General features: G+C 37.5%; 1 protein-coding gene across 1 annotated transcript in view; it reads left to right on the top strand.

Annotated features, from left to right (window-relative positions):
* Nucleotides 1-6573, top strand: part of SEL1L (SEL1L adaptor subunit of SYVN1 ubiquitin ligase) — a 30495-nt gene extending 23922 nt beyond the window's left edge. The window contains exons 20-21 of the mRNA XM_083839777.1: nucleotides 1664-1792; nucleotides 2568-6573. Coding sequence (XP_083695903.1) covers nucleotides 1664-1792; nucleotides 2568-2771 — 333 coding nt within the window. The 3' untranslated portion in view covers nucleotides 2772-6573. The remainder of the gene's footprint in view (nucleotides 1-1663; nucleotides 1793-2567) is intronic.
* Nucleotides 6574-12564: the final 5991 nt, after the last annotated feature.

Below are 12564 nucleotides of genomic sequence, written 5' to 3'. Positions count from 1 at the left end.
TCTAACAAACTGTGGACTTTTAACTGTTGAAGAAAGAGTTGTATACTTCTTTCTCTCTACCTACATCCATGTCACTAAGATTGCAAGCAGCCCAAAGTCACGGAGAACAGCCCAAGAGTGTGGCCTGCATGACTTCAATTCAGGTCACTGTTCTTTTGGGAGAATCCTGAGTAAATATGGTATTTCTTCGAAACAGCTTTTGCCTTATTCACTATTTACTTACTGAATAAATAGTCTCTTACATATAGGACTCTGTGTTGCACTTCCTATATGTAGATAGTTTTCGTACTATTACAAAGCCAAATGTTAAGCCTCTTCACAAATTTCAAACACATACACTGTTACTCACTTTTTTTGTAGATTTAATGTTGTCCAATGTCAGAATGAAAATTGTATGCTGCTAAAAATAAGAATAATTTTCATAAATTACTTTCTCATGGTGCTCTGTAAGATTTGGGATGATATTTCAGTGGTTTATGTGTATTAAAGCTTGGACTCCTGCAGTTTTCACTCATGTATCAAGTGAGTGAGGAATATATAAACAGAACAAATTGCTTGCGAATTAGAAGTGAAAATAAGCCGTGACTAGGATCTGCTTCTACACTGATATTAGCATATTACAAAGGACATAAGGAAATTCTTTTGAACAGTTACAGAACAGGCAGACTTTCAGGCTCAAGGAGTACTCAAGCGTTGTTCTATGGAACTAAAATACTAAAATGTGATCTAATACAGCTCATACACATACTGATTTTCACACCGTTGTTTCCATGTATGTCATAAAACTAAGCTTCGATGTATCAATGAGCAGAAAATGATTAAGGTATTCCACAATCAGGATGAAATTAATATATGGCATGGAGATTTCTCTCGAATTTCCAACCTTGCATGCTTCCAGAAGTAAGCATTATACAGGCCTATTCTTCCCATCAGTGTGAATGAACATAAGCAATTTGTATCCAAATATCCTAATTTTGCACAGTATGTATCTGAAGCAGAGCCAAAAATTCAAGGAAAGTTGAACTACATAGCTACATGTATCCTCTGTTCTTGATACAGTCACCTTCTTGTTCCAATTTCCCCAGCAGAGAGCACTAATTTAGGCATCCCCCAAGTGGCTGTTGGTGCTCATGCTTTTTGGCGCACTGCCATCATTAATGTGAGTTAGGTCAGTTTAGGATAAAAAGTAGACTCTAATTTGGGAATACGTGCGGAAATGGTTGGAAGCTGCAGGCATACTGCAGTATAACTAGGAGGAATTGTCACTATGATCTCCTACCTGACTTCAGTTTTCTTAGTCTTTTCATACTTGGTGTGGCATTGCAGATCCAGAGTACAGTCTGTATATCTGTATATGATCTAAATATAAGCTTTAGTTTACGTTGCGTGGGTTGAATATATTGATACTAATCTCTTTATTAGGTTCAATTTCAACATCAGTTATGCTAGCTTCATCCTCAGATGTAAGCTTCCCTTTATTCCCGTTACTTGCCTCTTCAGAGATGAACATCCCTTGGGGACAAAAAGGGGAAGGGTTTTACTGGATGTTTTTTCCAATAAATACTTATTTTCAAATGACAGTAAGTTTTTTCTAGAAAAACCTCTAGATCTTATGGCAACTTTGAGTTTTTCAGAACTGAGTTCTGTATTTTCTTAACTGTAGGATATTCATCTTGCAAAACGATTTTATGACATGGCAGCTGAAGCAAGCCCAGATGCTCAGGTTCCAGTCTTCCTAGCACTTTGCAAGCTTGGAGTGATTTATTCTGTGCAGTATGTTCGAGAAATTAATGTAAGTACTGTAGAATTAAAGGGAGGAAAAAATGTGTTTGCAACTCAATCTTTTTTTATAAATAGAGCTCTTATTTGAGTAGAAATCTCATGTGAGCCATCTGAAAACTTGATAGTTTTTTTGGTGTTGTTTATTAAAGTTACTGAAGCCATGATTCTTCTTGTTTACATAATTATGAGAAACTAAAATGTGCTCAGCCAGTGCTCTTCAGTGTTACTCTTCCCTTGAAGACAATTTCTCAAACCTGTTTGACAGCTCCTATCCATGAGCATCTGCCATCAAAGTTGAGCAAATTATTGTAATAACTGCTTAAGAAAAAATAATTTTTTGTAGCCTTTATTCTTAAGGAATTTTATATTCAGCTGCATCAATAACACTTAAGTCCTGTTTGAATCCTGTGTGAATCCTTTTTCCTGTTGGAAAAGTTGCTCTGCACAATAGCTGGACTATCTAAGATATGTGCTTAATGATGGCACTGAAAAATCCTTTACATGGAATTTTGGTGACTTTTCTGCATATAATGTCTTAAATATTTGTGTTCTACTGTCTAACTGCCTTTTGGATTACTTGATAAATTCAAATAGTAGGAAAGTTATTGCCATTTAGTTCAGGCAATCCAGCTAGGTTTGACAGAATTTAAGTCTAAAATTGTTGGCAGTGGACAATCAAAACATTCTAAATTGATTGAGCCAATATTCATGCAGTGCTCACAGAAGCTACTATGCAGATTACTGATATTACTTTGATGTGATGATTGTGGGCTTCTTTTCCTTAGATAAGGGAGGTATTCTCACATATTGATATGGACCAGCTGCTGGGACCGGAGTGGGACCTTTACCTTATGACCATCATCACCTTGCTTCTGGGAACAATTATAGCTTACAGACAAAGGCAACATCAGGCAATTCCCAGACCAGCAGGACTGCGGCCAGCTGTGCCTCAACAAGAACCGCCACCAGAGCATCAACCACCGCAATAGCAACAAGAGCCTCAGTGAAAGAACTGGATTTTTCCACAAGGAACAATTTTCATTGTGATTTAGGACTTCGGATCAACGGTCCCTCCCACAAAAGAGGCACAAAGAAGTTTATAAAGGAAAAAGTCTGAAAGCTGCTTAGAATGATGCCTTTTTTCAGGGATAAGAAAATTATTTTGAAACTGATTTGAATGTTATTTCAGTGCCAATGGAATAACACTATGGCTTTTTCATGGAAACACAGAAGTGTGCTACTACAAAAATGTTGCCTGCTGTATCTAGTTCCTCTTTATTCAAAGTCCTTTTCATCTTGTAGAGAGAGAAGGTTAGCATTGGAAGGTTTTTGCCTGCCTGATAGCAGCTGCCCCATAAAAACAAAAATAATAGTAATGATTTTATGGTCAATTTCAGTCCAAGAAGCTGAACTTTATTCAAAGTCTAAAAAATCTAGAGCTGTATGAACTTACATTCTGATCTGCATCCCAAGTATTTCTACAATCTTTATTTCATTTCTTACACTTCAGTCTTTTATGCTGTCCTGGATGGTTTAATGTGGATTATTTATAAACTGTAAAACTACACTAGCAAACATGTCACTCTGCATTTGTGCTTTTTTGTTTTGAGTATCTTCCTCCATTACCCTTCAAGTAGGCAGTTGTCAGGAGTCTGTCTGTAGCCCAGGAGGCAGGCTGGGATGGATTGGGTCTGTGAAGATAATTAGTTGAAAGCTATTATTGCAGTGCCCAGATCTTGCATCCTTCTAAAATTTTTTTGGAGACTGTAATTTGCAGTCCTTAGTGACATAAGGACAAGTTGGTAATGTTCCTAAATAATTTAACCTTGCTCTTGCAGAGAGACTGAGTCTAGATTGCAGAAAGCACAAGTATTAGTGGACACTGAAGGAATGACAGAGCCAGAAAGGTCAGTGAGTTAGCCTACTCATTTTTTAGTAGTGGGAGTCTTGCGTTTAATTTTCAACAATCCTGCATGTTCTCTGCACTGCAAGAAGGTGGTCTTGCAGCTGAAATGTATGTGGTATCTTACCCGTGCATCTGTTTAATGTATCTGCAGAGAAGGGGCCCCAGAGATGCATACTCTCTGCAGAAGGGTATGGACTTATGCCAGCGATGCTACTCCAAAGTTTGGTTGACTGATAAAAATCATATGTTAGATCACAGCAGTGCTCTGGCTATGGCCTGCCTCTCTTGTACCTGGCATACACGAGAAAGTCAGAACAACACTTCTGAATGGCTGTGCCATCTGAGGATCCCTTGTAACAAGGAAATCCAAAGATAAAGACAACTAATGTTTTATGGCCTCTTGATCCCACCAGGTCAGTGCAAAGACTTTCTAGTGAGTATAAAGATTAAGACCTGTGGAATGATGTTTTTAGACTGCAAGGAGAGTTTTGAGTTAGTGACAATTTTTCATTGAACTATAATTTCAGGGGTTGAGGGTGGGAAGCAGTGAGGGAATAGCTTAGGTGTAACAAATACAGATGTTTCTGTTCTTATTTGGCAAAGGCAGTTAAATATTTGTTTCTGTACTAGCATTAAACCCTCTGAATATGCTGTCTTAAAGCAGAATGAAATATGAATAATGAGGTTGTACCTTTTTGTCAAAATCTGCTGCATTTAAATGGTTAAGAGCTTCCTTTCATACACTTTTTTCCTCCAGTGGATTGGCAGCAACCTATTCATACGCTGTAGAGTTGAGACTTGATCTGTTTTTATATTTAATGCATTTGTAAGGCGACCATTGCATTAATATATCTGTAGCTTGGGGGAGAGGATAAGAAATCCGCTCTTCTGTAAACTGAAGTGTCATGATGACTTAGTATTAAAATATAGGTAGAGCTTTTCAATGCTTCAAAATGCCTTTGCTGGTTACATGGAGACAAATCTCCCATTTAAGTTTGAGGGTTGCAGCAAGTGATAGAGGAATGTCTTGTTTCAACCTTGATCATCATCATCAGATGCAACAGTATTGAATCTTAATGTAGTGTCTAAAATGTATAGCAACTCCCCAGCTGCATTTCTAAGATCTGTGACTTCTGAGCACTTCCTCTGGAGTATTTTTTCCTCTGTCACTTAATAGCTCTTCTTAGCTCAGCATGAATAAATTAAAGATTATATGGAAAATGTTTCAGTAACTACCACTAGTTCATTGGTCTCTTAGGATGTTTAACAGTTTTGTTACTGCTTTATTAAAATTGTTTTTGTTGTTTAATCAACGAGAACTAAGTTCTAAAAGTTCTGTTTGCATGGGAATCTCTCATCATTACTGCCATGCGAGTCTTACAGCTCACTTTTCACTGAACTGATGCATTTTTACATCTAAGAAATCAACAGAAAAACATGGCTGAAGATCAGTAAGTTATTTCATTTTAAGAACTGCTTTTTGCAGAAGCAATAAGGAAGTCTTTCTGCTTTTTTCCCCACTTCCATCAAATTGCTATCACTAACTTTTTTCAGATGACATTTGTATGAGTGAAGTGGTAGTAAAAGGTACTTACCATGAGTAATAAGTTAACTCAGGGATTAAAGAAATTAATATACTTTCTAAATTGGTTGTTAAACATCAGTTCAGTTTCTGTGGCAATCCCTTGCTATTCTGTTCTGAAACTTGCATTCTGAGGGAAGTGTGTTGAACTCTTACTAGCAATGTTTCTTGTTGGTTTATCAAACTTTTTTTTCCTAAAGGAACTGGGTTGCTCAGTTGATTGCAGTGAAGTGCTCTTCCCTTTTGGTAGCACACAGGTTGTCTTATAGCTTATACGCAGAATTATTTTAGAAGAGAAACTTGATTTTAAGAGAAGCCTTTCTAGGTATGTGATTGTTCTTTAAATGGAAAAACTGTGTTCTTTGTCAGTAGGAACGTAGGCCAGAGCCTGCCTATTTGACCTTCCCAGACACCTGCTCTCTTCTCCCTGCAGGGGAGGATGGATCTGCAGAGCAGTAACAGGTGTCAGCGGGAGTTCTATGTACAAGAATACAGTGGAAAGGTATGGGGGGAGAACATTGTTCTGCATCTCACATTATTAATCAAACACATCAGCTGTTCCTGCAGTTTGAAAGTAACATTGAAATGTTGAGAAAACAAAGTTTTAGTTCTTTCCTTTGACGCTTGCCCCAGAGCTTAGCCTATTGAAATAGTTTTCCTGGCTTTATATGTCCATCATAGGACAGTGTAATGACAGTTAAGGCCTTTGATATAAATATCACAATGAGACTTTATGAAACACAACTTCATTCACATTTTAGTCATCTTCCATGACTTTGGTCATCTTCTCTTATTGAACTTTAAAGTGGGGGAAAAGAAATGTTCTTTGAGAAGAACATTAAATTATGGGTTGTGAAAGGACTTCTAAGACTATGCATTATCTTGTTTCCACCTGTTATATACTAGCTTTGACCTACAAGGATTATATTACAGGGGTTTACAGTCACCTTTGGAAGTTGTTTCCTTTTTAGATAGGCAACAATATATTGAAACTCTATTTTTGTTTCAGAGAATATTAAACTAAGATAACTTAGTTTGGTTTAAGAACTACTGCAAGTGCATATGGCAAATAGGGTTCCCCCCCCAAAAAATAGTCCCTTTGTTTTTATCAGCTGCAGTTCTTTAAAGGGTCTTGTAGGACTTTTGTAAATTTATTTTGTATTTAAAATCAGTATAAAGGCTGGTCAAATGTAATATAATTGTGTAAACAAATTCTGTTAATAGAAAGATGTACAGATTCATTTTGTACTGTATCTTTAATCTTGTGAAATAAAGCTGCCACCTGTGTGGTTACCCTCAGTGTTCACAGTGGTTATGGTAACAGAGGATGTCAATTGTTAATCATATGTATGGATGTTTGCCACTACTAAATGCCTCCCTTCCTATAAGGATGCTCACATTTCTTTCACTTTTTATTCCTCTTAAAAATATATACATACACATATATAATTAATTTAGGAGAGGCATAGAAAGGGGGATGGAAAATTATGCATTGTATTTTCATCTATGCTAGAGATTTGCCCTCTGTGTGACACTTTTTTCTAGTGTATACAACATCTGCACTGTCTGTAGCAGACAGAACTGCTGTGTGACTCAAGATCAGCTAATAACTTTCGGATTGCTACTGCATTTTCCATACTACTACGTGGATAACACAGTGACTAGAAGCAGATACTGGAGAAGGGAGCCTGACAGGTTCGCTTCCTTTTCAGCCCTCTTTGCATGTACTTGTCCCTTCAGGCTCCATCTGTTGAGGAGCCTTTCAACACCTGTTGAGACTGTCCTCCTGCAAAATAGGTTCTTCTGGCTTGCCTTCTGATGTGCTTGTTGATTTGGAAGAAAATCAGGGAGAAGGAAAGTACAAAGAGTGATGGAGCAACAAGACCATTACTGTGAAAGGAATCAATAGTCAAAACTCCCAGTCATCGACCCATGTTACATAGTTATCTGAAGTATTTGGAGGCTTCGCATATCATCTGAGAGGTGACAGAGACCAGTATGTGAATACAGCTCGGGGTGGAGGAGGCAGGGGAGAGCAGGTTGTAGTGAGTTAAAGCTGCTGACAGTACTGGTTGCAGGTAGCTAGGAAATAGAACTGTTGGTGCTAAAACCTGCTTGAGCTTCTTGTAGCTCAAGTTTAGGGATGTAGGCTTCCAGGATCACCTATGGCTTTAAGACATGGTTGCTGATGTGCTCAGGTGAGGTGGGGACAGAGGTAGACAGCTTATTTTACTTGACTACCTGAAAAGCACTTCTCATGGGAGCTGTGGAATGGGTTTGGTTTGCAGACTGATAAGCTTGTAGGCAACATGGACTTGCTTTCTGTGGTGGGAAAACTCAAGGACTAGTCCTCTAACACAAAGTCAGAAGACTGTAAGTGATGTCTTCCAAAAGCTCAGCTGTGATGGAATGCCACCTATCCAGGTAGTGAATAGTTTAGCATCTAGTCTTCTCTTTCATTTACAGGAAAGAAAAATAAGTGGAGATGGAGCACTGCTCTAGTTGTAGTTCAGGTAGCAAGAGGTAAATGTGATTTAAGTTCTGCAGCACAGTAGCTGGGTTCTGTAGTAAACCTGAGGGAATGCTTTTAACCTTGAAGGTATCAGTGCTGCTTATTCTGGTAAGCTTTTCTGAGTGCGATGATATTTCAGGCAGTTCACCTAAGAAATTGGTTGTTCACACTTGGATTTCTGTGCAGCTGAACTTCCTGAGCTTTCCACATAACACTAATTGCAATTCCAGATTTTTGAGAATGACTTGAAAAAAATTCAATTTCTTTTTGTTACAAAATATTTAAATTTCCTCAATTCTGCTGTCTAATACTTTCTGTATTTCCTGTCCCATTTTTTCCATTTTTGTTGATACTCATTCTTTCTAATCACAGGCCTAAACTGTAGTGTATAATTAGATAGTCAGGTTTTCCTCTATTGTATGTCTCTGTTTCTGTACAAGGTTCATACTAACATTGTTTTGGTTTTTTTTAATTGTTTCTATTTAATTGCCTTTGCTGCAGGAATGTTTAAGCCTGGGGTGCTTGTTTGCAGCCACAGGGGGGCATCAGATATTAAATAATGACTTGAACCTCTTGGAAAAATGTTTCAGGCATATCACAGATTAGGAAAGAAGTAATTTCCACACCTTCAGATATTGTCAAGTTGTGGGAGGATTTTTGTGTGTTTATGTATATATATTGAGAGAACGAAGCTAAGTATTTGGTTGCAGGAGCTTCAGGAACTTGCTCTACAAATATGAGAATTGAGCATACTGAGCTACTGATTTTTAATAAGTAAAAGTCAAAATTTAAAGGTCACTGTAGCTTCTGCTGAAGACTTAAATTTCCTGGGCTGGTAAAGTTTGTGTAATATGTCTATCTGTCAGCCTGCTAGTACCAAGTGCTCCATCTGGACTATTTACATCTAAGCGTATGCCCCTCAGATCTCACTCTCCTACATGATTAAGTCAGAAGAATGTGTTACCATGTTGTGCTTGAAGAGGGATGGGGAAATACCTGCAAAGAAAATAGTCTGTTTTCTTTGTCTTAATTAAATAGCACCTATTTTAGAAGGAGGAAAAAAAAAAGAAACACAGAAGCTCTTCAAAAATATTGTCCAGGGTTTGACTGGACAGATCTATAAACCAGTCAAACCTTTTTTTCGCTTCTTATGTCTGTGAAGCATAATCTATGATCTGTTCTCCTATCCCTATCAAATAGGGATCTTTTTGTTTCTCATTCAGAGATCAGCCAATATAATTGTCTTTAAGCTCTTCCCTAACTCAGTTTGCTCTGTTTTCTTCCTCCTTGGTCTTTCATGCAAAAACACATGAAAGCTGCTTCTCCCACTATAGCCCTTTTCTCCTTCACCTGTTGTGCCTGATTTTGTGGTTGGAGTATAGCTAGACTGCTAACAACTCTGCTAAAAATCCAAATACTCAGATGCCTTTCGCTACCTATCTGAAAATGAGACCATAATTTCAAGAGCTGATTTTCCTGATAGATCAGGCATTTGTCTGATATTGTTCAAGTATTTTTCAGCTCTTTTCTCCTTTTCTGTGTTAAAACTGCACACAACAGCCTTAGCAGTAGAGGAGAAATAATCTGTAACTATACTGTCCTCTAACTTTGTTATTCTTATGTATAAAATCTTTACATTTTTGTACTTACAAGGTGAACTCACAAAGAGCAGACTGCTCTAGGACAGGTATTCCCTATACAAATCTTTATTTAAAATTTAAAAATGGTGCGATTAATGTTCCTCTAATCAAAATTAATAATGTAAACAAAACATTTGTTAGGCTTGATTTTTTGCACTTTAAGTTAGCTTGTATACTTTTTTCCTCCCTTCCAATAAATACTTTCTCTAATGTTCACTCTCCTTTTTGTTGCTGTCAGTTAGAACTTGTTTTCATTGTCTACTTTTTAATGTAAGTACCGTTACAATGAACACTAATGTGAAAGGTAGCATGTTGCTAAATGTTCTGAGCAGTATATATTTGCATATTACGTACTATGCCAAGAAAATGTATTTTATTTGTAATATTTTTCCTAACTTCAGAAAAATTCAGAAAGACTAAAAGACAGAAGAAACTGGTCCATTTGTAAACTCAATCGCAAAAAAGAAAACCTTAAATCGATTGCATAGCTTACTGTACATCAAGTTTTTCATAACTCTTTGTACTAGTCTCTCTTGCACTGCAACATCTCTTGGGATACTACTTGCAGATGCAACGTGGACTAGTTGGGCATAGCTTCCAGGGCAGTGGCTATTTTTGCAAAGTTAACTCTAGATTTTCGTAGAGTGCATATTCTTTCTCACTAAAGCAAGTGAAAATGTTTGGCAGCAGGTGGAGATCTTTTTTTAACAATCATTTTTTTGGTTAATGAGGCCATCTGGTAAAATATTTGAGCTATACAAATAACTTCAAATGTGTACTTTACAGAAATACTTGTTTCTCACCAATCTTACTTTAAAGCTTGATAGGTTCTGGAGTTTACTATATATTGCAAATGCATTAATTAATGGCATTTAAGTGTTTTTAAATATTTTTTTTTATATTTCTCCAGACCTATTGACAATTTTAATGGAAAAGCTCACTTGCATTAGTATTTTTCACATGAATGCTATTAAAAATGGATATATGAAAAAATGCATTTCATATAATTTAACATCATTATAGCCGGTGTTAAAACTACCAAAGAAATATCTGGCATGTGCCAGCCTACAGATAATGCATTTGAATTATAAAAAGGATCCACCTTCAAATTCAAAACTGAAGGCCTGTAAATCTATATGCTTGTTGAGTTTTCCAGCAGTTGATTACCTTCATTACTGATGCTGTGAGATCAAGAGGACTTGGGTTAAATTTTTTCATGTAGTATTTAATTTACTCTCTGGTTCTCATCAACTTGATTATTGCTCTGGACAGTCCATTAGGAATAGTTGTTACACAAAAAAATAGTATAAATTTTATAATGGAATATAAGGCTAAATGCTTATCTGCAATTGGGTAATTAAAGGATTTCATATCTTAAACAAATAATTTTGAGTCTGACTTGATTGTTGAACTCTGGGAAACATTGCACAGAAGGGAGGTGACTATAGTAAGAATTCAAACCCAGTGAGGTAAATGTGGTGATCTCACTACACACAGCTGTGTTGGCTTTTTCTGCCCCTTTGCTAAATAAACATCTGTATGGATTTTCTACTAAGAATCTAATCTTTTATTCAGTGGAAGGTAAAAGGTGCAAGTAGGTAGGAACTCCTCAAAAAAGAACAAGAAATAAATGGTTCTTGATTAATGTATGTCTCAGCTACCCGTTTTAGTGAATGTGATGGTGTATTAACGATGTTCACTTACTCTGGTTGGCATACCTTGCATGTTCAGTGAAGAGCTCCACAAAGATACTAAAAAAAAAAAAAGGTCTTGTATGTGTTAAATTTCTTTCTTCTTTGATGGGGGCCTAAATATTACGTTGACTTTACAAGCCCCCAGAAGTTTGCTCTTCACTACATTTGTTGTTCTTAGTTCAGCTCCAAAGCATAGGTTGATAGGAATTATTTTTAAATGTTTCTGTATATTCAGCATCATAAAATACTGCTCTCATATTTACTCCTCCTTTGGCTCAAAACTGAAAAAGTTCTGTGGTAAATACTGAAAATGAGCAGTTGGGGGAAAATAAATCACTTTGCAAGCTAAAAATAAGCTTCCTTTGTAACATTTCAAATTTAGGATCTCATTAGTTCTTTAAGAGCTCTCTGTGAAAGGTACTAGGACAAAAGGTAGACTGTCATTTAAAAATACTATTCCTTATTTAAGCACAATAAAACATAAATTTATATTGTCTCCTCAGGATTTCTAGATGCGAAATCATAAAGATTTTCCTGCAGCTACAGGGAAGGAAGTTTTCAAATTACATAAATGTACATGTTTGCGAAGTCTATAACTCCTCCTGTGCTTGTCACTTTTATTATAAGCACTTAACGCTTGCAGAATCCTACAATGAACGCAGTACTTGTAGTACTACTGTCCTACAAGCTTTTCATTTGCTCATGTCACAGAGTGTTCTCTGTGGCTACTGATCACTTTGGTTTGCTGTTATATGGCAAAACAAGGGTGCCTGGACACCTGAGCAATTTCTTTCCATGTGGAAAATGCCCAGTCTATGCATGGGAAATGAAGGTGATTGTGCCCCTGTACTCGGCTCTGGTGAGGCCGCACCTCGAGTACTGTGTTCAGTTTTGGGCCCCTCGCTACAGGAAGGACATGGACGTGCTCGAGCGAGTCCAGAGAAGGGCGACCAAGCTGGTGAGGGGTCTGGAGAACAAGTCTTACGAGGAGCGGCTGAGGGAGCTGGGCTTGTTCAGCCTGGAGAAGAGGAGGCTCAGGGGCGACCTCATCGCTCTCTACAGTTACCTGAAAGGAGGCTGTAGAGAGGTGGGGGTTGGTCTATTCTCCCACGTGCCTAGTGACAGGACGAGGGGGAATGGGCTAAAGTTGCGACAGGGGAGTTTTAGGTTGGATGTTAGGAAGTACTTCTTTACCGAAAGGGTTATTAAGCATTGGAACGGGCTGCCCAGGGAGGTGGTGGAGTCACCATCCCTGGAGGTCTTTAAAAGACGTTTAGATGTAGAGCTTAGGGATATGGTTTAGTGGAGGACTTAGTGTTAGGTCAGAGGTTGGACTCGATGATCTTGAGGTCTCTTCCAACCTAGAGAAATCTGTGAATCTGTGAAATGTAGAGGGGAGCTGCTAATCCATAGTACTTCTGTTTCATAAATGACTTATGAGGAGAGAC

The sequence above is a fragment of the Anser anser genome (assembly GCF_964211835.1).
Source record: "Anser anser genome assembly, chromosome: 5".
In the NCBI taxonomy this organism is placed as follows: Eukaryota; Metazoa; Chordata; class Aves; order Anseriformes; family Anatidae; genus Anser; species Anser anser.
Note: the sequence above shows the minus strand (reverse complement) of the source record. Positions and strands in the feature narration are given on the sequence as shown.